The sequence below is a fragment of the Camelina sativa genome, chromosome 10 (genome assembly GCF_030686135.1).
Source record: "Camelina sativa cultivar CO46 ecotype springtype chromosome 10, ASM3068613v1".
Taxonomy (NCBI): domain Eukaryota; kingdom Viridiplantae; phylum Streptophyta; class Magnoliopsida; order Brassicales; family Brassicaceae; genus Camelina; species Camelina sativa.
The window spans coordinates 4,591,225-4,619,010 of NC_141889.1; the positions used below are offsets into that span (position 1 = coordinate 4,591,225).

Below are 27,786 nucleotides of genomic sequence, written 5' to 3' on the forward strand. Positions count from 1 at the left end.
AACACAACAGTGAGTGAAAACGGCGTCGTTGGAAGCACCGTCGTCGTTTTAATGAGAGCACTGCGTCACAACTCACACGTTTTATTTTAAAATTTAATTATTTAATTATTTTCTCGCTTTTAGTAATTTCGACTACTCTTCTTCTTCGTCAGATCTGAAATCAATTTCGCCCAAATCTTAAGACCTAATTTGTTTCCCGGGAAAATCAAACAAAACCGTCACCGGAATCTTCCAATTCTCTCCAGTAAAGAAAGAATGTCGCACAATGATACGATTCCGCTTTATCAATCATCTCAATCAGACATCGACGAGATTGAGAATATGATGAGCGATAATTTCCAATCAGGTCCCGGGACCGTACTCCCAGCTCGTCCACCGAGCCCGATCCGTCCGTCCATTCCCGTTTCATCCTCACCGTTCGTTCAATCCAACCTCCCACCGCTTCCACCGTCTTCTTCTTCTGCTTCTTCCACTCAGAAGGTGATGCCTGTTCCAGCTCCTCCGCCGCTTCCTTCAGCAGCTGAAGGTTCGAAGACTATCGGAGGGAGTGGATTCGGATCTCCTCCTAATACATTGACGGAGCCTGTTTGGGATACTGTAAAGCGAGATCTGTCACGGATCGTGAGTAATTTGAAGCTTGTGGTGTTTCCCAATCCGTATAGGGAAGATCCTGGGAAAGCACTTAGAGATTGGGATCTATGGGGACCCTTCTTCTTCATTGTGTTCTTGGGTCTTACTCTTTCGTGGTCTGCTTCGGTTAAGAAGGTAAGATCTCCAGATTATGGTTTCAGCTTTTGTTTCACTGGAACCTTTAGTTATGTAGAACTGGCTTTGCGTTTGTGTGATCAAGTTATGAACTTGGAATCTTAGATTTAGCGAGTTCTATTGACATATGATTTGAGCAGTCCTTATAGTTGGAATGTCCATGTATTCGGAATGAAGAACTGTAAAAGTGCATTGAAATGTGACATATTGGTTAGATTTACAGCTCCTGTAGAATCTTACTTGTAGCATTGCTCTTAAATTTGATTCTTTCAGCCATTCTTACTCCTTCCGGGCAGTCAGATTTTGGCTCATAGAATTGGTTTCGATGTGTTATATTTGATATGTGGTCCTTGTATGAAGTTTGGTGCTTTCTTACTATTCATCCTCCCTTGTCTTACATGAGCAGCATTTGATGTGTTAGATTCGATAGACAATTTGAACACTTTCACCTTGAATTGGTGTAGCCATAGCTTATCTGGCCAATCCTTCATAGATTGGCAAGAAATGGTTTCTATTAGGATTTGTGAACATATTAATATATTTTATAAGGAACTCTGAAAGGAAAGGGTAAAATGAAGGCCTTTCGTTTTTGCTGTGTTGGAATGCACTTAATGTTTAGATCATGCATCTGAAAAGGCATGAATTTGCTGTGTATGTGTTGTTTGTTGTTGACGTTGTTGGAATGTTGTCACCACATCATATTATTGAATACCCTGTTTTCAGTTTCGTTTATAATCTGTGCTTCCCAGCATTTGCGTGAGTTATCTACGATTGAATCTCTATAGTAATAAGGCACTACATTCATACATATCTGCTAGAATAAAGAATCATTCTTTGTCTATTGCAATGGCCGTCGATCTCATTCTTTTTCTCTGTCATTTCCAGTCAGAAGTGTTTGCCGTGGCATTTGCACTACTTGCAGCTGGGGCAGTAATCCTCACACTAAATGTGTTGCTCCTGGTAAGCACACATTTTGATTCCTGTATTGGTACAAAGCCACATACTGTTGCCTTTCTTGTTGTTAGTTTTGATTCTAAAACATCCTGATGCAATTTTCAGGGAGGACATATAATCTTCTTCCAAAGTCTAAGTCTTCTTGGTTACTGTCTATTCCCACTGGACGTAGGAGCAGTGATCTGCATGTTGAAGGACAATGTGATACTCAAAATGGTCGTTGTGTCTGTGACTCTTGCCTGGAGCTCTTGGGCCGCCTATCCTTTCATGAGTGCCGCCGTGAACCCGAGAAGGAAAGCTCTCGCACTTTACCCAGTCTTCCTCATGTATGTCTCTGTTGGTTTCTTGATCATTGCCATTGATTGATTCGATCTGGAAAAATGGGAAATCAGAGAGTGGTTCTTTGATTCAGAGTGAGAGATCATTTGGTACAGAGTAGATATAGTGAAATTCTCCAGCCGCGAACTATTCCGAGTTCTAATGAGATCATATGTATAATATGTTCTTTTACCCCTTTTTGATTAAAAATCTGGTCGACAATATTTTATATGGTTTTGCTTTACGTGTATGAATGAAACTTACGGTTCTTTTTTGGAAACGTATATATAATATATTAAGTAAGACTTTGATGATGATCGTATTTAATTAGGAATACCAATCAACTAATTTCTGTGAAAATATGCACAATAAGCATTTCTTTTGTGATGCAAGTTTTTTTGTTGCAAGATCAATATATATTATTCACATTTTTAATTTGCAACTGAATATACTAGTGACCAATATCAATATCCATAAGATCTTGTTAAAAGAATCTAACCAAATAGACCTTTCACAAAGGGAGGAGAATCAAATCTCACGAAAAGAGATTCGAATTTGGGTTGTGTTTTACAAAGTCAAGCTGTGGGATTTGTTTCTTTATTTGTGGATTTGTTTTAAAAAGTCCATGACATTAGTTGGCGAAATGGAAATTACAATGGAAATTTAGGAAAAACAGAAGTAAAAAAAAAAAAGATTCAATATTTGCTACTAATAAGATACGAATTAAAAATCTGGATGAAATCTTTCTTCTCTTTAGTTGCATTTTATTTCAGAGATTATAGCTTCTGTGTCACACAACCCTCAATTATTTTTAATTTCTTTTTGTCTTTTCAAGTTGTTAAATTTTGTTTGGTAGTAGTAAGTAAAGTTATTTTGGGAGACGAGTGTGGCAGAGAGTGGGGGTGTGGCTCTCGAAGTGATAATGTAAGAAGACAGAGCTTGCTTGTGTACTACGTCATTTCTTTTCTTACTACTCTTTTTATATTCTTTTTTACCTCTTCAGGTGAAATCTGAAGATCTCTCAAATACACACCAATTTTTACGAATACTTCATATTCTTAATAGTGAAGTGAAAATCACCCCAAAGGCCAACATCATCAATTTATCAATTTTGAACGGAGAACCAAAAAATACAAGAAGAGATTCAATTTTGACCAAAAGAAAAAAAAAAAAAGAGAAAGAGATGGTCGTCGTTTTAATAGTGAAGTGAATGATTCTTTTCATTTTTCTTTAAAATCTGAAATAGAAAATGCCAAAGAGTGTCAGCTTCAGAAGGTACCATCATTACAAACCCTAACAATTTGCATAATAGTAATATAAAATTCCAATTGTGTACTTGAGGATGCCTTTGTAACATTGCATAATAATATATATAGCCTTACAACTTTTGACATTTAATATTGATTTTTTTATTGTTGGCCATTTTGGGTTGAGAGCTCGGAACCAGAGGATACAAAACTCCAAATCCAGAATCACCAACGGATCTCTGCACAGAATCTTTCGTCCAAATTTTTCCCCCACAATATCAACCAATGGTCTTTTACACACCTAATTGTTTTTCTATTTGTACATAATTTTCAAATTTTCGTTTTTGAACTTCAGAATACCTATGATTTTGAATTAGTTCAACCTAGCGTTTACTTACACACTTTACTGTTACTTCGAAAACGTTTTCGTTTTATTAAGTAGACAAATAATACATTAAAGGTTTTGGGTGTTGGGGAGATTCCACAGTTCTGCAAAAGTGACTCTAGTAACTTGGACCTTATCGACTGTCGTTGTCATTGTGTGTCAATGTGTCATCTCCTTTACATATCTCACCAATTTAAAACATCTGAAAAACGTCAATATTTTCTATTGATTTTGTCGGCAAAATGAAACATCGATTAAACAACTACTACTATTGTATTTGTTTTTGATCCATTCTCATAATACGGCTCCTTAATACATATACAAGGCCGGAGACTAATCAGATCGAAATTAACTAATTAAGTCTATCAGTCTCATCTTAAGAAGAGCTAGTCTCAGCTTGCCAAATTGTTTATCTACGGATTAAAGTCTTACAAACCACTATCTATCAATTTTTAAAAAAAAATAAGAAACCGTATTTTAAAATATTTTAAGCTTGATACCCACCAATCTCGGAGCTCAAAATGTATACTGTATTGATTATGTTAAAAGTGTTCTTAACTAATTTTGGATATTGATGAGGTTTTATTAATGTTGGAATTAGCTAGATCGAGATGTGAAAGAAAGTTGAGAGGGTTTTGAGCATAATGGTAAGAGATGTTGATATGCAAATGTAGACAAACAATGGTGTCCCACGTAAATTCGAGTGTCCTAAAGAATAAAATCACAAAGTCCCAACAACACAACACAAACCCAACTGTAAGTCACATTCACAAACCCTAAACTAGACCCTCATGTTCCCTTTTGCTTTTACTAGTTTACTTATCAATTTCTTTTCAAAGACAACATTACAAATTTACAATGATCATTATCCATTGCGTTAGTCCTAAATATGATGAAAAACAATTCCTTATCCTTTAATTTGCGTTTTACCATTCACATATTATTTCACGTTTGTAAATTTCAAAAGATCTATGACATAAAAATAAAATAATTTAGTTTGATGCAACTAGAGAAACCACATGTAGACGACACAAAGTAATATTTAGAAACCCCTTCGAACTGAACACTAGAACCAATCAATAAAACAAAAACATCTTACTAGATTGAACCAATCCAGCTAGATGATCTGTTCTTGGCTGTCTCGTAAAAACTTACCCTCTTTTGGTATTTATTTTTTAAAATTTTAACTATTTTCTTGTCGCTTGTGGTGTTTTTCTCGTTGTACTTGTTTGTCCGATTCATTTAGCGTAAGAGTAAAAACCTATCCATTTCTATGGTACCGTCCTTTATATTCTCTTTTCATCATTCTTCACCATTCAAGTTTTCAACCTTTTGCTCAACAAAATATATTAAAAAGGTGAATTTCCATTTTTTTTTTTTAATAATCGTTATCATATTGTTGGACAAAAGAAAAAAGTCGAATAGTATCCGATGTGAGATTTACATGTCACATAACCATTACCCCTCTCGGCAGTCCCATTCACTCGATAACTTGTAATTGATGTTGTAAGCCTATAAAACCATAGACCTACGAAATAATTGAGTAATAGTACTACTAGTTGCTTACATTATTTGCACCATAACACAACAAAATAAATGGTAATATCGGCAAATATCAAAACAATTTTTTTCCGATAAAAAAAGTAAGACTCCTCCAATTGCTTATAAATTGAGGTGAGCACTTATTTCATATTTCAATAAATTCCACCAACGTCACTCTCTTCTCTTCTCTCAAAAGCCTCAACTAAACATTTGTTTCCCTCCCAAATCTCAAGAACAATAACTTCAAAAAACCATCACTCTTATCTCTATAATTAAGCTAAACCCACTTCTCAATTTCTCGAACTTCTCCCTAAAGATCAAAACTTTACTCTGTTCCTTTCAAAAAAACCAATCTTTTTTTATTTTTGCTCTGTAAAAAAAAAACAGAGTAAGTAAGATATGAAGATGAGTGACTATTGGACAACAATGGCTTCTCTAGTTGGTATGTTAGCCTTTTGTCAAACAATCCTTCAGCTCGTGTTCCCGCCGGAGCTCCGACTAGCTTTCCTCCACGTCTTGACACGTCTCCGCCACGTGTTCTCTTCTCACACTTACTTCGACATAACGGAGATTGACGGCGTCAACACCAACGAGCTCTACAACGCCGTTCAGCTCTACCTCAGCTCTTCCGTCACCGTCAACGGCGCTGTTTCTAGCAGAAACAACAACACACGTCTCAGCTTAACACGTGTCCCTAACTCGAGCTCCGTCACTTTCGGTCTCTCCAACAACGACAGAATCACCGACGTCTTTAACGGCGTCACTGTCCTCTGGGAACACGTCGTTGTTCAACGTCAAGTACAGAGCTTCTCGTGGAGACCAATGCCGGAAGAGAAACGAGGGTTTACGTTACAGATCAACAAGAGAGACAAAGACCTTGTCTTAGATTCTTACCTCGATTACATTGTCGGGAAATCAGAGGAGATACGCCGGAGAAACGAGGAGAGACTTCTTTACACGAACTCGAGAGGCGTCTCGCTCGATGTGAGAAGCCATCCATGGGATTCTGTGAGGTTCAAGCATCCGAGCACGTTCGATACTCTTGCGATGGATCCTGAGAAGAAGAAACGGATCATGGAGGATCTAAGAGAGTTTGCGAGCGGGCAAGGGTTTTATCAGAAGACCGGAAGGGCTTGGAAACGAGGTTACTTGTTGTATGGACCACCTGGAACCGGCAAGTCGAGTTTGATCGCTGCGATGGCGAATTATCTTGGATACGATATCTATGATCTTGAACTCACTGAGGTTCAGAACAACTCTGAGTTGAGGAAGCTGTTGATGAAGACTAGCTCTAAGTCGATCATTGTTATCGAGGACATTGATTGTTCTATCAATTTGACGAAACGAGGGAAGAACAAGAAGAAGAATGGGAGCTATGAGTATGATCCGGGTTTAATAAACGGGTCGGGTTTAGATGAACCGGGAAGCTCGGTGACTCTCTCGGGGTTGTTGAACTTCACTGATGGGCTTTGGTCATGTTGTGGGAGTGAGAAGATCTTTGTGTTCACGACTAATCATATTGACAAGTTAGACTCTGCTCTGTTGAGAAGTGGGAGGATGGACATGCATATTCACATGGGTTTTTGTAAGTTTCCGGCTTTGAAGATTCTGTTGAAGAATTATCTGAGGCTTGAGGAGGATGAAATCGACGGTGTCGTTTTGGAGGAGATGGAAGGATGTGTGGAGGAGGCAGAGATTACGCCGGCTGATGTTAGTGAAGTGTTGATTAGTAATAGGAGTGATGCGGAGAAGGCGGTGAGAGAGCTTGTTTGTGTGTTGAAGGAGAGAGTTGTGAAGAGAAGGAAGAATGTTGGATTGAAGAAGGTGACAAAAGAGGAAGGTGAAGAGGAGGAAGAAGAAGAAGCAGAGGAAGAACAAGAGAAGAGAGCTTTGGATAGTCCTAATAGAAACAGAGAGGATTTTGGGTTTCAAGATGAAGAAGACAAAGAAGAAGAGAATGAGAAATGAATGTAGTAGTAGGATCATTATCTAATGGTTCATGTGTGTTTCATAACTATTCGTTTTGTTTAGTCAAAATTTTATAATATATGATATTAGTTATTTACATGATATGAGGTTATCCATTTTGGTGATACTCTTAAGTCTAGGCACGGTTATGATGAGATTGCTACAAGGTTTTGTTGATAAATTAGCATGAGGCGAAACCTTCACAGACAAAATTGGTTTCTAGTGGTTAATTTGGTTGTGTTCACTGATGTTGCAAGGTTTGGATCTTTACATGGCAAGTTATTTGTGAGCTTCTGTAGGATTGAATCATCAATGGCCTACCCTTTTTTTTTTTTGTAGTACTTGTTTTTCTCATATTTGTGTGTCGGATATGTTTGTTTTGTTTGGTCACTTGACTCTAAATGCAGCTAAAAACCAAAATGGTTTTTGGTGGAAGAGGAGATAAAAGAGAATTGACGTGTGAACGTTGCTAGTGTCACACCCATTTAAACATCCATGTCACAAACCTCACCAGTAAGTTTTCAAAATTTTTGTTTAGGAAACCAATTTAATTGACAAGTGACATTAAAAGAATCATCACATCAAAACAGTTCGATATCAAACTTATAAAAAGTATGCTGAAAAATCAATCCTATCAAAGTGGTTGGTATCAGAAAAAGGTGTTGTTATATATTATGGCCCAATCTCTGGAATCCCACATTCCCAAATTTTAGAGTCCATAAATAATGTAAAATTAAAAAGTCGAATTTGGGAATCTTAATCACCTCAAATGAACCATCGGTTAATGTCAAAAAAAGTAGAGCAAGAACCAGTTACCAGTCTTGCCAACTAATATAGCGTGAATGTGATGATCTCCTCTTATTAAAACAGAACTAAATTTGCTAATATAACATTATATTTCTAAGATTTACATAATTAACTTTTACTATTTTAATAAATACTATTTCTGTCTCTAAAAGATTGATGTTTAGAAGCTTTTACACATTTTAAGAAAACAATAATTATTGAGTTTAAATATATTTTTTTCATTGACTAAAGAGATATTATTTAATTTTAAACAAATAACAATTCAAAATTTTAAATATTTTCAATGATTACTTCTTGAAGTTTACAAAATATCAATCTTTGTGGGACAAAAAAATATCCCAAAACATCAATTTTTATGAGACAGAGAGAGTATCATAACTTAGAGTTATTATCTGTAATATTATAAATATATATACATTATTTTCTTACTCTTAATAGTAAGTTTGAAATCTATACAAATCTCTTACCCTTTCCACAATATTAACAAATTAAAAACCATACAAAAATATACAGAATAAGATATAATGTTATGTAACAATTCTAGTTCCAAGTTTTATTTTGTGGAATTTATTAGTAATATATAAATGTCAGTTATATAAGTCATTTGGTATTTGACTTGTTTAAAAGTAGTACAATTAAATAAATAATGAGTTGGCGAACAGAGTTGATGTTTGCGGCCCAACAACAACAACAACACGGGACATTCTTGATGTTTTTCTTTGTTCTTCGCAGTAATCTTCTGCGGCTAAGACCATCTTAACTTATATTCTTTTCCATTAAGAGTATGCCACGTATGGTGGATTAGTGGAGGCCTCTGTATTATTATTGTATCCATTAAACGTTTTATTAGTTTAAAAAGCTGTGAAGAAGCAAAAAAAAAAAAAAAGAATTAATACAAAAAAAAAAACGTAAAGCTGGGAAAATAAAAATTCCTTCTTTCCTGCAGAAGCAAAAGAAGAGGAAGAAGGGAGGAGAAGGGGAGCAGAATCTATTAATTTGGATATAATCGGAGATAATCTATTCCGGCGAAGATTTTGCAGATTGGTTTGGTCTTAATTGAGAGAGGGAGAGATGATGGTAGCTAATAGTTTCGATCTATGGCAAAAGGATGTCTTTTTCTCCGCAGCTGAGGAGGTTCAAGAATCTGCTGATATGTAATGTTTTTTTTTTTTTTTTTTTTCATCTCAACTTGTTTCTTCGTAATTGTTTCGTGTAGCCTGTGAATCGGAATTTGATTGAGAAGAAATAGGGTTTTTGAGTTTGATGCTTCTCTCCTCTGTTTTTTGTAATTTGTATTTTTTTCTTCTTCTTGTGATTGGTTGGCTCTTCTAGCATGATCTAAGTGAGGGGATTTGGTGAAGAATTGAGATATCTAATTTGAAAAGTTTGATCCTTTTTTCCAGAATGGAGTCTGCGTATAGGTTATGGATTAAAGAGAAGAGACAAGGTCCTCCTCGGGTTTCTGTTAATTCAGACGAGCTCTGCAAAGAACTCCAAGCAGCTTTGAGCACTGCTAAATGGCAGGTATATATATAAAATAATGTTCTTTCATGGTATGTTGTTTGTGAAACTTCTGTCAAGTTTTGTGATTTTGGTTTTAATTGTTGTAAACTTGATTCAGTTGGAAGAGTTTGAGAGGGCAGTGAGGTTGAGCCATGGAAATTGTAGAGATGACACTACCTTGACTAGACATAAACAGTTTGTTACCGCTATTGAAAACCAGATTTACCGAGTAGAAACTTCTTTGCAAGAAGCGTTAAGCGAGAATGGGAAACAACCTTTGCGTTGGGTTGATCTTAACAAAGAAGAGCGTGATGATCTTGCTATGTTTCTATCTGGATCTTCTCAGACGTCAGATAGTTTAAACAGTGATAGCATCAACTTGAGAGATTCCTCGACAAGTTCCATTGCTGAGATGAATGGTAGAAGAGAAGCTAGATGTTACGGTGACACTCCTGACTGTGTGATTGACATTGAAGAGAGAGGAAGTCCTGAAAGTGGTGATGATATAATCCGTGTGCAAGCAGATAAAAAAGCTGGTACAAGAAGAACTTGGAGTTCACCAAATGTTCCTAATATCAGTGCGTTGAGGATTAACGTTCCTAATAATGCGAAAGAAGAAGAGAGGAAGAGATTTTTGTCACAGATTGAAGCCACTCCTAAAGAAAAAGGAACCAAACCTCTGTTTTGGTTGCAGAGATGTCGTGATTTTAACCAGGTAAGCTTCCACGATTAGATCATCTCTACACGACTATATCATATCATAAAGTCTTAGCTGTTGGTTTCTTATTGTGCAGCTCTTTGACAGAGTCAGTCTTTATCAAAGGCGGTTTCGTGTTCCGTTTAGCCGCCCGATTCAGCTCATTCTTTCTTTAATGCTAATTTTGTTTCTTCTGAGTGAGTCCTTCTTCTCTTGATTCTCATGAGTTATGCCACACTATTGTCTCCATCACAGTCTCTTTAACAGAATCAGTTTCCTTTGTTTACCTCCCCAGTACCGTTTCGAGTTTATTCATCTTGAGAACCTAAACAATGGTTTCGGAAATACTCTCAAGAAAAATTGACAGGTGAATGATATTTCAGAATCTAAAATCATAACTCCAAGTTTTCTAAGACAATCTTTATATTAAACGTTACGTCCTTCTCGTGGATCTTTGCAGGTTTTGTTTCACAGATTCTTGCGTACACACGTTAGATGATGCGACATGATTGATTCAACATCCCTCAAAAAGGAAGAGAGGGTTAAATAAAGCTTTGTCACAAAGATTCAAAGAAGGACAAGTCTGCTTTATTACTCTCTCTTATCCACAGGGAATATATAGGGGGGACATGTAAATTTGTAAGATACAATTTGTAAAACTTGAAGCTACGGTTTAGACGTGTATCTGTAGAAAACCAAAAATGCGTGTTGTGTTCAATGATATCTCCAGTGTTTGTTTGTCTCTCAGATATTATTTTGGAACAAAAACATTCTTTTGTCCCCTTTCACTTACTTCACAAGTCTTTTGTTCGAAATCATTGTTGTTGTCTTACCTTATTTTTTTAAAAAAATGCTCATTGTAGTTGACGTGTCAATTTCTTTCATCACTACGTTCAAATCTTAAATGTCACAGCTCAAACGTATCATCAATTTAAGTCAATTCTAGTGAAAACAATCCGGACAACAACAATACTGTCAATACACATTATTAAGAACTCTGAAATCAAAAAAAAAATCTTCACCTTATTGCAAGTATAAACTCAATAAAAATCTTAATAAAGTTGTACACTATAAACACATGAATATGGTGAAATTAATTTGTAAAGAAAGAAAAAAAAGTATAATGATTATAAATCTAGAAATCTTTGGACAAAAAGAAAGGTGCATGTCACAGTCTCTTAAGATGGAATTTGATCTCATACCAATTATCAACCATGAATTTCAAAACACAAATAAATGCTATTAAAAAAAGAAGAAGATATAATAACTTCCTGTCTAAATCATATAAAATCGACAAGTCCCATAGGAAAAAGTAAAGTAATAAATATTTTTCATATCGTTCTCGTGCCTCTTTCGATCATCATTCATTCATTCCTCACCTAACCAATTAAATTTCAAAAATAACAACGTACTCGTATGTAAAAAATATGCTTTGGAATATTCAAACAAATGAGCTGAAAATAAAAAACAACAACAAAAAAAGAAATCATAAAGAAAAGAAAAAGTTGTGACGACGGGTATGTTTATGGTCCAAAGACTGCAAACTCCAAACTATTATCGATTCACCAAATAAATTACAATATCGACATTCTTTCACAAAAATAAATTAGAATATCGATGAAACTTATACTAAATAACGATCCTGTCCTTTCTAAATCAACAGCAAAGCAATTTTTTACTAGGGATAATATAGTAATATTAAGGATGTGGCACCCAAAACGGCGCCGTAGCAGCCACGCTTCTAGGCTCCTTGCAACTTAAAGCGTTGAGAAACCTCCAAGAAGGAGACGGTGACGGCGATCGAGATCTACGAGATTTCCGGTTAGTAGGTGACGGAAATATAACCGGTGGTATGTTCCGGCGACTCTGACGGTTCTTGATATCTTTGAGTTCAATCTCCGGTGGGAACTTAACCATTCCAAACATGATCACATACCATCTCCTCGGTTTTACACTTTTTCCACTTCCTGAGGACGCCGTCTCAGCCTTTACAGTGTTTTTGGCCGGCGAACTACTTGTCGGTGGAGAATGTACGGTGTTTGGACCACGTGAGAGCTTGCGATAATCTAAAGAACGACTTGTCCTCATAGGTCCGGCATTGTCAAGACGTGCCACGGTATTACTACCGGGACGGTTAAGCTTATGGCCTTGTATCGCGGATAAGGACTCGGAACGTGCGCGAATTCGAGGGCTAATGTGTTCAGGAGGCGAAAAGAGGGCATTTTGGTAGTTTAAAGGGATGAGTTTGCCGCCGAAGATTATGTTTTCTGCCGGAGAAACATCGTAGGAGGTTGAGGTAAGAAACTCAAAAAGCTCGGTCGATGGTTCACGGTGTTCTTCGGTGGTGATTGGGGTGGCGGTGGGGTTGATGTTTTCGGCGTTGAGGGGAAGATCCCGGAGAGATAGTGCTTCTTCTTTTTCTTCTTCTTGACAATATTGAAATGGTTTTGTGAGTTTAGTAGGGTTTTGGAGATTAGAGTTTTTGGAAGTATCCATGTCTTTCAGGGAGAGAGAGGGAGAGAGAAAGACAATGAAGATATTGAAAGTAAGTATTAAGTTTTTGTCATCATACATATATATACATGGCCTTCTAGAAGGGTCAAATACTTTTACAAGAACTTAAAGTGGAAACTATATTGTTTAACTTAACGGCTTAGACTTCTTTTGGTGTTTTCCCTATACAATGCATATATTTGTAGATTTTTGACCCGCTCCAAGTTTTATGTTTGCCAAATTTCTCATCGTCTTTCAAAATATTATTTGAGTTATATATATGACAGATGAGGACCGCCCGATGTGCGGGTTTAAAGTTTTAGAAATAAAATTAAATTTTTAAAAATTTATTGTATGTTATATATAAATTTTATTTTTGTTATAATACACTGATTTATATTAATTTACAAATTTTTTATATATGTTACTATTAAAAGTATATTTTTTATACTTAAATGTACTCTTGTATGTTATAAAAATATTCTTTATCACAATCTAGAAACTGTCTATATAAATACATTAAGGCAAGTATATTACTTTCACTTCTGCATAGTTTTTTAATTATTAAAATTGTTGGCTTAAAAAACATTTTGAATAAAAAATATATTACATAATATACTAATCAATGATGTATCATCATAATAATGTATGACCACCATGGAGAAAAAATCGGCTCCTTCTTTTTCCCTGATGGAGAGAACCTTGCGTCCAACCTCTTCCACTATGGAGAGAACTTTGGCTCCGCCTTTCTTCCTTGGAGAGATAACCTTACGTCCAATCTCCTCCACCTTCCTCCCTTGCGGAGATAATTTTGTGTCCAACCTTCTCTACCATAGGGAGAACCTCGGCTCTGCCCTCCTCCTATGTGGAGAAAATATGTTCACGTCCTTTTGCTATCTCAAAATAGCTTGTTCCGACAACCAATAAAAGTAAAAACAATTTTCTAACTTCACAAAAAAATCTTTTGATAGTAACTAATGTTAAATTTCCCAATGTATTCGTGATAGTAACTATGCCAAAGTGAAAGTAAAATAGTTGGCTTAATGTGTTTATTGATAACATAATATACTAATCAATGATGTATCATCACAATAATGTATGACCACCATGGAAAAAACCTCGGCTCTGCCCTCATCCTTTATGTAAAGAACCTTACGTCCAACTTCCTCCATCATGGAGAGAACCTTGTCTCCGTCTTCCTCCCTTGGAGAGATAACCATGCGTCCAACCTCCTCCACCTTCCTCTGTTCGGTAAATAACCTTGTGTCCAACCTTCTCTACCATAGAGAGAACCTCGGCTCTGCCCTCATCCTGTGTGGAAAGAAAATGTTCACGTCTTTTTGCTTTTTCAAAATAGCTTGCTCCGACGACCAATAAACGTCAAAACCTTTTTCAATCGTCACAAAATCTTTTGATAGTAACTAATGCCAAATTTCTCAATGTATTCGTGGAAGTGTCTTTGACACACCATGATGTAGCCTTTGTCTCTGTAACGCTTCAACCGCCACATTGTTTAGTGAGCCCATGTCTACTTTTAGTCCATGAGCCCACCTTCCCAAGTGGGCCCTACATCTATTCCCGGCTTGTGGACCAACCCATATTCGATGGCCGGTTTGTTACGTCTGGAAATCTTTTAAAATTTGATTACCGACCTTACAAATCAACAAATGATATTTTCTTGTGTTTTGTCCTCACTCGCACAATTTCGACAATCACTTCCAGAAATATCACGCATCATAAAATTCTCTCGAGACCCTTGACTGAAAAAATAAGTGCATTTTGGTGACGTATGTGGCTAAATCAATTCTTTTAAACATTTCTGCAAACCAAGGTGTTAGAGTCTTTGAGCTCCTATGGATATATCAACAACAATTTTTTTTTTCCAATCTATCTATCTATGTTTGTTGTACATTTGTGTTTGATTAGCCTATTTTATCAATTTATTAGGTTGATGAGCTTCTATTCGTTCTCTCCCTTTGGGATTGAATGAACAATGGTAACAATGTTTGCAAAAAAAAAAGAAGGGTTTATGACCAACCAATCAAGGTTGAGAAATTGAAAAAAAATTAATTTGACATAATTAAAGAAACAATAGAAAATTATAAACATGTTAATATATGAATTCCAAATCATTCAAAGATTAAAATATAAATTAAAATAATCTAAAAATACTACAATAAATTTTAAAATACAATATTAAAAAAAGAAGACTCATATATTAATTTTTTTTTTGTCAACATATTAATCTTAGATATTCCCAACTGAAAAAGAAGAAAGTAGTAAAAAAATTTGGTTTAAGAAAATAAGAAAAATTTATTTTTCCATTAAAATATATTCCCAATTAAACAAAGTTGAAAACAATGTTTTTGAATAAATTATTTAAATATGAGGCGATCTTTGATTATATAGAAGAGGGTACACAATTAAGAATTAATAATTAAAAGTATATTTTCTTCAATCTTTTTTTTTTCTAAATAATTAATCACTTAAAATTTGAAATAAGTAAATAATATTATAATTTTTAATTTGATGAAATATATATATATATATATATAATCTCCTTATAATTATTTTTAAAAACTTTGTTTTTTTCTAAATTCTGAAATTTTTTATAATTATCTTTTTACTTTATTAATATTTTTTAAAACAAAATATTTTCATTTTGTTGTAATCAAATTTTTCCTATTAAATATTTACACATGTCAAAATTTCATATTGATAACTTGACACATGTCAAAATTTTGTTAATGACTAACTTTCAAAACCCAACTTTATATAATTAGATATTGATTGTGGTAATAACAACAACATATAGCATTTATATATTTTCTTAACTGTTGATTCATGTTTTTTTTTGTTACGTACGTGGAAATATAGGTAATATCATTCTCATACAATTACACAGTAACCAATAAATATTCGTAACGTATAAGAATAGTAACTCTAGCTAGTCTTCATATATCATTGATCATTTATTCATGAATCTTTTCGATTTTATGCTATATTTTCATCACAGAAATTAAATTGAGTTATATAAAAGCCGGGTCAAGAATGATAGATATAGAATTCTTCAAACACAATTAATAATGTTTGAAAAAAGGAAATTTAAATTTTCTCCATGATGTAAAACTTTGGTTGAAAAGACAATATGCCTTACACACAAAAATTACATACCACGATCACGAAAATTTGCATAGAACTGTACACCCAACCATTAAATTAAAAAGACTTGGACAAAAGCTAACCGATGTTTTGTATAAAATATAGACTCGAATTAGTATACAACTTCGAATATCACATTCGATGTTTTGACAAAAATAACTTACATAATACACTACATTCCATTCCATTAATTTATAATACTACAAATTCATGTGTTATTCATGTATTACATACAAACAATCATATTATACATATATATATGATCGACCTGCCAACACGTCTGATTCAGTAAAAATAATTAGGGAACACAAACTATAAAAATATTGAAACAATTCTCATTTGATATATTTTGTAAAGTAGCTAAGAATTCAATTAATTTTATATTAAAAGGAAAAAGGAAGAAAAAATAAGAAAGCTTTCACAAATAAAACTGTATGAAGCATACTATATGTGAAGATAGTCGAGACAATCAAGAGAAAGACTAATACATTCTGACAAACTAAAGATACAAAACAAGAGGTAAGAATCGATGCGTGTAACTGAGGTCAGCGGAAAATGACGTTTTCCGGCTTACACTAAATATGCGTTTCCGTTATTACAACTAGGGGTTAACACGATGATTTTACTCTTAAGTTTTTGATACTTTCACAAATTAATCTAGTTTTGGTATACGAAATCGACGAAGTGGAAGAGTAGTGACGATGAATGGAATTGAATTGTTTAAGAACAATACTCAAGGAAAGCAATTAGAGCCACAGCCCACAGGCTCCACTTTGTATCTCATATTTTTTCAACTTACATCAACTTACTCTGCAAGGCATAAGTCATAATTAAGTTACTCTATTCACATTGCTTGATCACAAAGTTTGATTTGTTTACCTCTATTCACATTGCGGGTGCAATGTTACTATTTTACCTTTAAACGCAAAAAGTTGGATGATTGACTTCGGAGTTCACACTTAAAAAGTTTATTTTTATTTTGTTCAAACATATAAAAATCATGATGCGGATAACTTTTTTTCTATTAGCATGCTGAATTAATATGCGTTTTCATTATCATAGTAAAAAAGATATTATTTTTATTTATTTATTTATGAAAAGGGCCTAAGAAGATTGACAAATACATTGCACTAGATGATCCAATACAATAAAAAGGAATTTGATGGATGGTTCACCCAATCCTTTTGTCAAATATCATATATGTGATTAACGCACGTTTTAAGTTAAATCTAATAATTATACAATTCTAATGGAATGTTATATACATAATTTAAACTATGAATTGGAATATTGGATGGTCAGAAAGAAGAAAGCCAGCTATTATTTTATAAGGGTAAGCTGACGAAATTTGATCATAATAAAAGATCAGTGGACCTTTTTTTTTTCTCTTCTCTGTTCACGTCCAATCGCATAAAGGAAAGGTAAGCGTGACTTAAACACTGTTAAATGCAAATTCAGAACTCATAAATCATTTTAGACAATCCAGATTTCGTGCACTTATTTGCTTCTTCTACTCTCTATATACTTCCAAATATGTTTGGGGTTTATACTTCCAAAAACATGACTACATGAGCTGCTACATCCGAAATATTTAGGACTGATGAAATGAGTATTTTGTTTTGGATCGGTGAAAAGGGAAAATATGCTTAATCACTGATCGAAGAATTACGAATGGTTGAATGTATAAATCATATTAAATTTTTGGCACTAACTAATCAAATCACACATGATTTAGAAGATAATCTAGTGTTTTATATATTTTGAATAAGGGTTACTAATGGGCCGTAATAAATTAATATTGGGCCTTCTAAGAAACTTTTTGAGGCGCAGATCCTTTTTTTTTTTTTTTTTTTGGTTTAGTTGTGTAGGAACGAATCTGGAAACCATAAACCCTAATCAATCGATAGATCGAAGAAGGAAACCACACAAGTAGTGATTTTTTTCATCTTCTCAAATCTTTCGTCTCGTCTCGTCGCTTCGTACCGCTAAATCATGGCTGTAAGTTCCCATCTCTTTCTTCTTCCCCCCCCCCCCCGTCGCTAATTTCGAGCTTCGATTCATTATTTTCTTTCTTCGTTGAACTCAAATTTAGGATTCCACTTGTTTCGTAGAATTAGGGTTTTCGTAATCTGCAAAATTCGGTGTTTTGAGCTCTTACAGCTCTGTTTTCTTCGATTCATCCTCCTCGTTCCTATAGATTTATCGATGGGTTTGGTTTTAGTGGATACGATTGCGAATTTTTAAATCCTGGTTTTGTAATTGACTCTCTTTACTTTGTGCCATTGTGTTATAGTATGTAGTTAAAGAGTATAGTCACTTGAGTTGCTTTGAGTTCATTCGAATGGTTTTGTTAATTGACTCCAATACTATACTTGTTGTCATTGATTTACATGTAATTAAGAGTATATAGTCACTGCATAGTTTCATTCCATTCTGATATACTTGAGATGCTTCGAGTTCATTGGGATAGTGTTTTTGATGATGATCCATGTTTGTTTTGTGTTTTGCAGACCATTCCAGTTAACCCGAAACCATTCTTGAACAACTTGACTGGCAAGACTGTTATCGTTAAGCTTAAATGGGGAATGGAATACAAAGGTATCATCTATTTATTTTCCTCTAGTGTGCTGAATTTTATTACACTTTTTGGTTAATCAGAGCTTGTATATCTTGTTTATATAGTCTTCCCTGAATCTGTTGTTACTTTCACAGGTTTCCTCGCCTCTGTTGACTCCTACATGAACTTGCAGGTGCGGTCTTTGCTCCTATCTTCAATTCTTTTAAGTTTTATAATTTGATCTCTCTACTTTTAAAACAGAGGTTGATGTTATATTTGTCAAAAACGACCTGCTTAATGTGATTTCTATTTAAAAAGTTTTAGAGGAAGGCTGCAATCTATTAATGATATAATATAACCCACATACGTATAATAGATACATAGATCATCATTTCATTTCATTGCAGCCATTGAGATTTTCCAAACTGTGTTTATGCAGCTGGGAAACACTGAGGAATACATCGACGGGCAATTGACAGGAAACCTTGGAGAGATCTTGATCAGGTAAATATATATTATTACCTCCATTATCTTTTACTTAGTTGTCTCCTTCAAAAATTCAGTATATGTTTCCAGCGAAAATGTGAAGAATTGGACTTAGCCATTACTACTAGACCCACGCACGCCTCTCTATCAGTTTTGTAAATTGCTTGCATTAAAATTTTTACGGCTCCGTTTGAATTAATAGTACCTAATTTTTACACACAGATGCAACAATGTCTTGTATGTCCGAGGTGTGCCAGAAGATGAAGAACTTGAAGATGCTGATCAAGACTAGCCTATGCTTTTGAGGACTTAGAAATCGATCGTCTCTGTATTTTTCAATCTTGTATTCTATGAGCTATTATTCAACCCATGTTCGTGAGATTTGAGTGTGATGTTTTTATGAGACCTTGAAAGTAAAACGAACTTCCTGCCGTGTTCCTTTTCATTGAGATGGGATGCATCATGTAGTTTTATGAGATCTTGAAAGTAAAACGAACCAACCACATTCACAATCACATTAATGTATGCGACAAAAGGAGTTGTCAATTGCAATGTACTCGACTGTTTTGATCTATTATTGAAAAAATAGAAGAGGAAAATTTTGTAAACAAATAAACTATATATATATATATATATAGTCACTTTGATTCTGTTTCGTATAATAATTCTTCTTTTTGTTATAGTACAAGACTAACACGATTTAATATTAGAACACGCTGACGAACAGTACCACCATGAGAACGTTTGATAATGGACCATGCCTGTAATAAATACTTCAATTTCATTTCATTGCATCTGATAGTTTCCATTGAAAAACCCGCACGAATCAAAGACCCACGCAATAGTTACTATTACGTGGGTTATATTATATCATTAATAGATTGCAGCCTTCCTCTAAAACTTTTTAAATAGAAGGCACATTAAGCAGGTCGTTTTTGACAAATATAACATCAACCTCTGTTTTAAGAGTACAGAGATCAAATTATACAAGTTCATGTAGGAGTCAACAGAGGCGAGGAAACCCGTGAAAGTAACAACAGGTTCAAAACAATTACCTGCTAATTTAATGTTTGGTCTCCCTAAAATGTATTTGAGGAAATGATGAAACCTATTTAGCGATAAACTGTACCGTTCACTGTAGCCATTGAGATTTCCGATACTCTAGAAGAAATCTTGATCAGGTAATATTACTGCATTGTCTTACTTATTTTCTTCTTATAAGTTAGTTTACGTGTTTCCATGATGATGATTCACAGTGAAGAAGGGTCATTAGTTTGATAAGACTTACGAACTGGACTAAGCAATTGACTAGAACATTCATCTACTAGTTATGGTTTTATTAAACAACAATGACATGTAATTGCTTTTAGAACTTTCGGGTCCATTGAATTCATTTACCCACTCATGTGCACACAGATGTAACGTTCTGTATATCCGAAGTGTGTCCGAAAGATGAAGAATTTGAAGATGCTATCAGGACATAGGAATATCCCGTCTATGTTGTTGTATTCTGAGATCAGTTAGCCCAGTTTGTAAGATTTCAGTTTGATGCTCTTGATATTAAAACAGAGTTTGCTTGATGCCTTGGAAGTAACAAACCATATTATTGGATAGATAACGCGCGTTGTCACTGAAATGGGATAGATGTCGTTTTAAACTATCCTGTTTGCCCAAAAAAAAAACTATCTATATTGGGCCTCAATTCACGGCCCAAAGTTAGTCGTTATATGTCAAGTGGTCACAACAGTCAAATGACCAACCATGGAGATGACAATTGCAATGTTATCTAATGTATGTACCTAAACGTTTGATCAATTGGAAAAAAATAAAAACATAACATAAAGAAATTGCAAATTTAGTGTGTAAAATCCTAAAATCGATCATCATTTCTGATTCTATTGAGAAGAATAATTCCACAGTCAAGTTTAATTTTCCAGTCTAATTATTTGACAAAGCCACAAGATAAGAAACATAGCTTGAATTCAACCTTTTCAAAAAGTTTCCATTATACTAACTTTACGGTATTTTTGAAAAATACGGTTCAAAGTTGATTTATTAACCCTAAAAGTCAATAATATCCTTTAATATATTTTGTTCCGCTGTGACGACGACGTTGACAAAACATGTGAAATACTGAAATCAATTATTCAATTATGTGATATCATTTACACATACATCACCTACCAATGTCCACATGATCTTTATTCATGTGACATCATCTTTATCGAGTGTTATAATAATAAACTCTACAATTCTCTATTTCCTTTTGTCAACGGGTAGTAATTCTTACTATTCCTATATTTTACACATAAATGATGATATACTTCTTTTTTTTCTCCCTTTGTAAATAGCAAATACATATCCTTTATATATACAAAATATATATATATGTGGAAATTTCTAGTTTTCTTAGAGTTACATCAACTTTATAAAGTTGTTTAATTAATACTTTTCCTGATAATAATGAAAGGATATGTATGTTATACCCTTCCACTTGCACTTGATTGACATTCTCTCCATACTTGTTTTTTATTGGTGTAAAGTCATTAATGCTCTTTCTCTCCATAATATAAAAATTAGTAATCTAGCTGCAATGCACTGTAAACAGCTTATTAGTTATTCTGCATGTTGGCAAATAAAATTACTACTTTAACAAAACAGAAACAAAAAGCAAATAAAAATTAATACATTATACTAGGTAGCTTTTACAATTTGAAAGGTAGATCATCTTTTTAAAAATAAATATAATGCTTAAAAGTTTATCCTTGGAATTATGTTTTGGAGAAGTAAAGTGACCAACTACAAACTATCCAAGATTAGACTATCATTAATTTTGCTTAAAAAATCAACGAAAAAAGAGTAATACTATAATAATGTAACATGGCAAGTAAAGCCGACGACCGGTTCCTATCAGCTAGACGTGGGCATATTGTCATTTATGCAATCACTTTTAGTTAAGGAAGACTACTAATTAATCTTTAATAGTACAAAAGAATTATAAGACAAAATTATGAGGACAAGAGAAACACACAACACATAAGTTGTTGAAAGAGGAAAGAAACATGTTGTTTTTGTTGTTGGAAAACTCTTCTGCCCACCTACTTATTTTGGCACGCGTCAATGTAACTCACGTGTGCCGGTGTGCGGTGTGCTCTACTAATACACAACCATATGTGCTCTCACCTAGCCACCAAACCCTTCGGTCCATTCCCCTCATTTCTCAATTCTCTTCAAATTACATTCTCAACCACCAAAAAGCACTTCCGAATTAATGAACTAGAAGTTTTCCACCAATCGCTTTCTATATCTTCCTGTCATTATTAAATTATTTGACTCTTACATCGAAAACACATCGACTTGTCACCTTTTTGCTCCTTATATCGTTGGCTAGTTTGGCGTTAAATATACCCAGAAAAAACAGTGTTGGCCACTTTAATACAAGATAACTTTTTCTTCTTGTGCAAGTAATACCCAATAACTTAAGTTGTGAGTTTATTTTATAATGGCTTGTTTTGACAAAAACTAACTTTAGTCTCTTTAAACAAGATCTTAACGTGTTTAAGTTGTTTTAGAATAGCATGTTATTTTTGTTTAGTACGACACAAATTAAACACTGTTGTTTTACAATAGTAATAGATAACACATAAATATTATGTTCATATGACATGTACATGTAAGGATTAACACACAACATTCTAGCTAACAAACATTTTAGCAATTTCGTCCTTACGGTAAATTTTTACCTGAATAATTCTTATCCATTATCATGTTGATAATTTACATAGTTACGTAAATGATTATAGAAATATGATTTTCCCCAAAATGGGGACTTTGGTCCAAAGTCTTGCTGCTGCATATATAATGCATACCAAAGGTGCTGACTAATTCATACCAAATGTGCTGACTTTTGTATATAACACAATCGTTCATAAATACATACCCACCACAACATCTTATGCATTTTTTCTTTTGGTTGGGGGCTATATAGCAGTGAGTTATAAAAAAATATAGGATTTATCAAAACATGTGAAAAGAAATTAAAAATGGAAAAAAAGGAAGTTCATTTCTCCTTGCGATCACAAACTTAATGATCATCACAGTGTGGCACTTCTGTGCCGTATATATATTGAATATAAGTACACAGTGAGTGTGTGGCTTCAATAGTCTCGTTACCATACATCTCTCAGATATCTTCCACTCATTTGCAGATTCTTCACAAAACCCTCTGCTTTAGTTGAATCCATTGATCCCTAAAAACAGGACAAGACATAAACAAAATAAACCCATTAGAGTCGGTTTGTGATTAGGACAGTGATAATACTAGATTGATCTCAACCAAGCATACCTGTTCTTGAGCTATCGTGTGGAGGGACCTGTGAACGTCTCTTGCCATGCCTTTTGCGTCACCGCAAACATATACATATGCTCCTCGAGAGATCATGTTCCAGATATCAGAAGCCTGCATTACAAATAATGTCAGCTTGCGAATCTGAATGTATATACAAAATCTGCGTCTTGGTTTGGGGTTATTAAGCTCATACCTTGTCCATCATTTTGTGCTGTACATATTCTTTGGTGGGTCCTTCACGAGAGAAGGCAACAATTAGCTCTGCGAGAGCACCGCTCTCAACAAATCGCTGCAGCTCTTCCTCGTAGATGAAATCCTACAAATATGAGAGGACTGACTTGAGAAACTGAATAAGCCAATGATGATATATGATTGAGTACTGAGAAACGGCTTTCTTACCATTCTACGGTTTCTGCATCCAAAGAACAAAACTGATGGTCCAAGTTCAACACCAGATTCTACCAACGCGAGTCTTTCCTGAAGGAAACCTCTGAATGGAGCCAATCCAGTCCCTGGACCAATCATGATGATCGGTACCTTAGAATCAGAAGGAAGCTTGAAGTTGGATTGCCTGACAAATATTGGAGCCGAGGAGCAGTTTTCACTCTTCTCATAAGGCACCGCATTCTGTGTTTACGACACACACAAAAAAAAACATTCAGACTTAATCACAGAGCTCACATGCATCAATAAGAAATGACACAAACAACACAAAGGTTATAATGTAGTATGTATGCAGGAAGCTGTCAGATTTACGGGCCTTTTTTTTACCTTCATCCAAGTCGAACACACTCCCTTATGTATCCTTCCGGTTGGCATCTTCTCATGAACCAGCGCACATGTGACATGAATTCTAGTTTCTGCAATCCTATACAAGTAAACAGGACAATGTTTCAATACCCTAAAATTACAAGATAAGTCTCAGCCGACAACTGGACGACAAAAGAACGAGATAATGAAAACTACTCACTTGGGAGATGATGATATCGAATAGAACCTAGGCTGCAACCTTGGAGCAACTCCAGCAAAGAAGACACCAAGTGGTGGCTTGGCTGAAGGAAACTCGGCCATCACCTCTAGTAAACTTCTTTGACTCTCTACTACCCACTTTGAATATTCATCCTGTTGTTGAAAGGACACAATGTATACTTCGTCAGATAACTTTTAACAAAAATAGGAAAATGAAGTGAATAATAGCTAAAAAGTTCAGCCACGACCTTTCCAGCAGGTGAAGCAAGATGTGTCAATCGTTCTGCTTCGGTGGGATCAGATGCATGAGCAGACAAAGCAAGTAAAGCAGACTGCAAGAAAACAAGCATCCGCTGAATTTGAATCTCTATGAAGACAAAAGAATGATCATAACCAGATGATAAATGAACCCAACCAACCTTCTTAGGAGAACTCAATAGACATGCATATTGTGTAAGGGCTGTTCTCAAGTTACAGGGTGGGAATGGAGGAGGAAGTGAGCTGCTGATTGGTGTGCCATCTTCTTTTTCAGAGTGAAGTGAGAAATAAGTATCAGGTGACATATCCAGCAACTTCAGGGCTTCATCTACAGTTTCACTTAAATTATCACAAAGTACACCAACATGATCTCCAGTTTCATACCTGACAAGATATAAAATATACATTCATGTTATTCTTCATGAATATTACCATCTGATTCTATATACATTCTTAAATAGTAGTAAAACTCACGTAAGTCCACTTCTAGCAATGTCAAATTCCAAATGGGTGCAAGAACGGTCAGACTCAGGAGTATGAAGCTCCTTTTTAACGGCTACATTTGCTCTTTAAAAGCCAAATAAGCAAAGATTAGATCAAGTAACAAGACAAGATTATAAAGTAAAAAAGATAAGAAGTGGCTTTCTAGCGTACTTGTAAGGATGTTGAGCATCAAAAGCGGTGTGACCATTCCCATTGGCCATGATTTTATCATTGAATTTGGCATCTTCAGAGTCGTGAATAGAAACTCTGTATTCTAATACAGCTGCAGTGTATGGTGTGGCAACAGCTGTATCACCTTCTTCCCTAAGCAATGTATCAAGCTCGGGCCACAATGCTTCTCGCCTGCAAGAGGTAGCAAAATTGAGCCCAAAAGAAAAAAAAAATACAAACGGCCAAGGTAGCAATGCACATAAGAAGTCAATAGAAGAGAAAAATGTAAATACCAAGCCGTGAAGTCATCTTCGATACATTGGTCATCATCTCCAAGACCAACCTGTACAATACGCTGTGCACCTGAACAAACCACTCATGAAGTTAGAAACCATTACTGAATAATATAGAACACATCAAGACCGGATATGAGAGACCCAAGACGAATGATGAAAAAAAGAAACAAACTAACCTTGTTCGACAAGGAGGTCATCTACAACTTTAGCAACCTGCAACCCAAATTTACAAAACAGTTGGAATATTAACTCTGTCCAAAGTTTGGAAGGAAGCGGGAAATAGTGACAGGAGAAAAACCAAAAAAGTTTATAAACCTTATTAAAATGTTCATATTGTCTGTTTCCTAATCCAAACACTCCATACTTAAAGTTTGTAAGCCATTCTCCTCTATCATTCCCCTGTTAAACACATGTTTACAACTTCAGAAACAAGAAAAACACGTTACAGCAACTAACTGAGCCAAGCAAAAAAAAAGAAACTCACCTCAGTGAACCATTTGTAGAATCTGGCTGCATTATCTGTAGGCTCACCATCTCCATATCTACATCCAGATTGTAAAAACCAGATCAGCCACAAGATTCAAACAAACTTAATAACAAATCCCAACGAAATGAAACAGCTAAAAAAGAACTAACGTGGCTAAGAAGAAGAAAGCAACATCCTCTTTCTTCAATTTCTCCTCATACTCATCATCATCAGCAGCGTAATCATCCTGTTAACAAAATCATAATCAGATCGGAAAAAAAAAACAAGATTTTACTAAAAGCATCAAACAATTTTTTTTAAAAAATGTTGCTTTTGAATATACCAAATCAACGATTTTGAATCTGATCTTTTCATATCTTGCTTTAGCTTCTTCTCCTAAAGCCTGCAAAAAGAAACCAAAATGATTCAATTACAAACTTCACCATCTCTCCAAAAAAAAAAAAAAACTAAAGACGAATTCTCAAAAAAAAAAAAAAAAAAAAAAAAGTTCTCACCTTTGCAAAACCTTCAGCAGTACCAGTCTGTGTACCGAAAAAGATTGTAACTTTCTTCCTCCCATCATCAATATCCTCATCACGACTACGCTTAATCACCAAAGACTTGGGAGGTTCGACGCGTTTTGAATCCCCAGAAGAACCGGATCTCCTCAAAACGAGCATAACGATGCAACCAATAAGAACAGCTATGGAGGTGGTCACAATCATGGCGAATTGACGGTTCTCTATAAGCATAGAGGATAATTCAGCTGCTACAGACTCGTAAGCTGAGGCATTAGCCGGGTCGGAGACAACCACTGGCTCTCCTTTGATGATTGCAGCCATTAGATCGATCATTGAGGATGAAGAAGAGGACATGGCGTTATAGGTGGTGTTGTGTCTTAGAACAAGGAAGAATGAAGAATGAAGATCTCTCTCTCTGTATGTGTGAATCGGAGGGGGGGGGGGGTTTGGTTAGGTGTGGTGTAGGTGAGAGAGAGAGACTCCTTTGAGAGAATAAAAATGAAGAAGACGAAGACATAACCAAAGTTATATATATAATGCCTTTTTTTAATTTTATTTTTTACTTTAATTTATTTATTTTATGATTTGATTTGGGATGGTGAAATTAATTACCAGCGCTCACCAAACCAGACCGGTCAAACCCGAACTTTAACACGTTTGGTTTTTTTTTTATAACTATTATAGGATTAAATTAAATCCTTCTTGTTTTTAGTATATAATATAATCCATGCGTTTTGACACTTTTCTGTCTCTTTATTGTAAAAAAACATAAGGGTTTGTATCATACAATATTATTATATTAATCTATATAAGCTTTAAGAAACGTAACGGTTGTTGATTAAAATTAAATACATAATGTATCGAAATCTAAACGTTTTATGAATAGACGTTTATACTAAAGTAGTAGTGATATCATTAAACCATATAAACAGAAAAAAGTAATAATTATAAGATTTAATTACTGTCAAAAGAAGTGGATGATTAGATAGATTATAGATATATTCTATGATTACTTTGTCGGATTGAAATTATTTCATCATTCAACAATTTGGCTATGTCTCTTTAATCGTTCTGTGATAAATATCAATATATAATTGAGTATACTTATTGGTTTTTCGAAATCAATAACATATTTTTCAAGTAATAGGATTGGCACTAGCTATATATGATTTCAGTCTCTAGTTTTCTAATATGAATATATATGTCAAGTTTAAACTTGGTTTTGTTTCTCGTTTCAGAAATGTCCGTAGCTATGGGATTCATGTAGCCCGAAATATTAGATTTGAGCAAAATTCATGACTTATGGAGTTGAACTGTTGAACCCATCGACTCTCGCCACGGCCGGTCAAGCTTGGTTGGTCAAATATGGAAGGAACTTTGACTCGTATTT

The 27,786-nt window shown here is 34.7% G+C and overlaps 5 protein-coding genes and 1 pseudogene across 6 annotated transcripts; 4 read left to right on the forward strand and 2 right to left on the reverse strand.

Moving 5' to 3' along the window:
- The first annotated feature begins 76 nt into the window (after positions 1-76).
- On the forward strand, positions 77-2,351 carry LOC104717172 (protein YIP4b). Its single transcript, XM_010434706.3, has 3 exons — positions 77-765; positions 1,651-1,725; positions 1,825-2,351. Exons 1-3 carry the CDS (start codon positions 256-258, stop codon positions 2,083-2,085), a joined length of 846 nt encoding a protein of 281 aa, XP_010433008.1. The 5' UTR covers positions 77-255; the 3' UTR covers positions 2,086-2,351.
- Positions 2,352-5,219: 2,868 nt separating this feature from the next.
- On the forward strand, positions 5,220-7,281 carry LOC104717173 (AAA-ATPase At4g30250 pseudogene; annotated as a pseudogene). Its single transcript, XR_015568709.1, has one exon. The product of XR_015568709.1 is annotated as an AAA-ATPase At4g30250 pseudogene (transcript).
- Positions 7,282-8,792: 1,511 nt separating this feature from the next.
- Positions 8,793-10,933, forward strand: LOC104717174 (uncharacterized). The gene is made up of 6 exons (XM_010434708.3): positions 8,793-9,140; positions 9,390-9,510; positions 9,608-10,204; positions 10,284-10,383; positions 10,482-10,553; positions 10,647-10,933. Exons 1-5 carry the CDS (start codon positions 9,058-9,060, stop codon positions 10,505-10,507), a joined length of 927 nt encoding a protein of 308 aa, XP_010433010.1. The 5' UTR covers positions 8,793-9,057; the 3' UTR covers positions 10,508-10,553; positions 10,647-10,933.
- A 791-nt stretch (positions 10,934-11,724) lies between these two features.
- LOC104717175 (uncharacterized) lies at positions 11,725-12,750 on the reverse strand. Its single transcript, XM_010434710.3, has one exon. The coding sequence runs from the start codon at positions 12,680-12,682 to the stop codon at positions 11,885-11,887; it is 798 nt and encodes a 265-aa protein (XP_010433012.1). The 5' UTR covers positions 12,683-12,750; the 3' UTR covers positions 11,725-11,884.
- A 4,885-nt stretch (positions 12,751-17,635) lies between these two features.
- On the forward strand, positions 17,636-19,329 carry LOC104717176 (putative small nuclear ribonucleoprotein F). The gene is made up of 5 exons (XM_087469546.1): positions 17,636-17,839; positions 18,352-18,439; positions 18,554-18,591; positions 18,838-18,902; positions 19,107-19,329. Exons 1-5 carry the CDS (start codon positions 17,834-17,836, stop codon positions 19,174-19,176), a joined length of 267 nt encoding a protein of 88 aa, XP_087325672.1. The 5' UTR covers positions 17,636-17,833; the 3' UTR covers positions 19,177-19,329.
- A 3,440-nt stretch (positions 19,330-22,769) lies between these two features.
- LOC104717177 (NADPH--cytochrome P450 reductase 2) lies at positions 22,770-27,013 on the reverse strand. The gene is made up of 17 exons (XM_087469547.1): positions 26,391-27,013; positions 26,219-26,278; positions 26,046-26,122; positions 25,894-25,951; positions 25,725-25,808; positions 25,586-25,622; positions 25,407-25,476; positions 25,114-25,305; positions 24,934-25,026; positions 24,621-24,843; positions 24,450-24,533; positions 24,203-24,354; positions 24,004-24,100; positions 23,632-23,859; positions 23,426-23,548; positions 23,230-23,343; positions 22,770-23,134 (listed from the first exon to the last, which is right to left on the reverse strand). The coding sequence occupies exons 1-17, from the start codon at positions 26,748-26,750 to the stop codon at positions 23,054-23,056; spliced, it is 2,133 nt and encodes a 710-aa protein (XP_087325673.1). The 5' UTR covers positions 26,751-27,013; the 3' UTR covers positions 22,770-23,053.
- Between the last annotated feature and the right edge of the window lie 773 nt (positions 27,014-27,786).

What these genes read in the sequence shown, in the direction of transcription:
- LOC104717172 (XM_010434706.3), top strand. Translation starts at nt 256, where the DNA reads ATGTCGCACAATGATACGATTCCGCTTTATCAATCATCTCAATCAGAC. An exon ending in GGTCTGCTTCGGTTAAGAAG is followed by an intron (nt 766 to 1,650) that starts GTAAGATCTCCA and finishes TGTCATTTCCAG; the next exon opens with TCAGAAGTGTTTGCCGTGGC. An exon ending in CACTAAATGTGTTGCTCCTG is followed by an intron (nt 1,726 to 1,824) that starts GTAAGCACACAT and finishes TGCAATTTTCAG; the next exon opens with GGAGGACATATAATCTTCTT.
- LOC104717174 (XM_010434708.3), top strand. Translation starts at nt 9,058, where the DNA reads ATGATGGTAGCTAATAGTTTCGATCTATGGCAAAAGGATGTCTTTTTC. An exon ending in TGAGCACTGCTAAATGGCAG is followed by an intron (nt 9,511 to 9,607) that starts GTATATATATAA and finishes AACTTGATTCAG; the next exon opens with TTGGAAGAGTTTGAGAGGGC. An exon ending in GCTAATTTTGTTTCTTCTGA is followed by an intron (nt 10,384 to 10,481) that starts GTGAGTCCTTCT and finishes TTACCTCCCCAG; the next exon opens with TACCGTTTCGAGTTTATTCA.
- LOC104717175 (XM_010434710.3), bottom strand. Translation starts at nt 12,682, where the DNA reads ATGGATACTTCCAAAAACTCTAATCTCCAAAACCCTACTAAACTCACA.
- LOC104717176 (XM_087469546.1), top strand. An exon ending in ATGGGGAATGGAATACAAAG is followed by an intron (nt 18,440 to 18,553) that starts GTATCATCTATT and finishes TTACTTTCACAG; the next exon opens with GTTTCCTCGCCTCTGTTGAC. An exon ending in ACTCCTACATGAACTTGCAG is followed by an intron (nt 18,592 to 18,837) that starts GTGCGGTCTTTG and finishes GTGTTTATGCAG; the next exon opens with CTGGGAAACACTGAGGAATA.
- LOC104717177 (XM_087469547.1), bottom strand. Translation starts at nt 26,750, where the DNA reads ATGTCCTCTTCTTCATCCTCAATGATCGATCTAATGGCTGCAATCATC. An exon ending in TTGCTTCACCTGCTGGAAAG is followed by an intron (nt 24,355 to 24,449) that starts GTCGTGGCTGAA and finishes TTTCAACAACAG; the next exon opens with GATGAATATTCAAAGTGGGT. An exon ending in ACACGATAGCTCAAGAACAG is followed by an intron (nt 23,135 to 23,229) that starts GTATGCTTGGTT and finishes TCCTGTTTTTAG; the next exon opens with GGATCAATGGATTCAACTAA.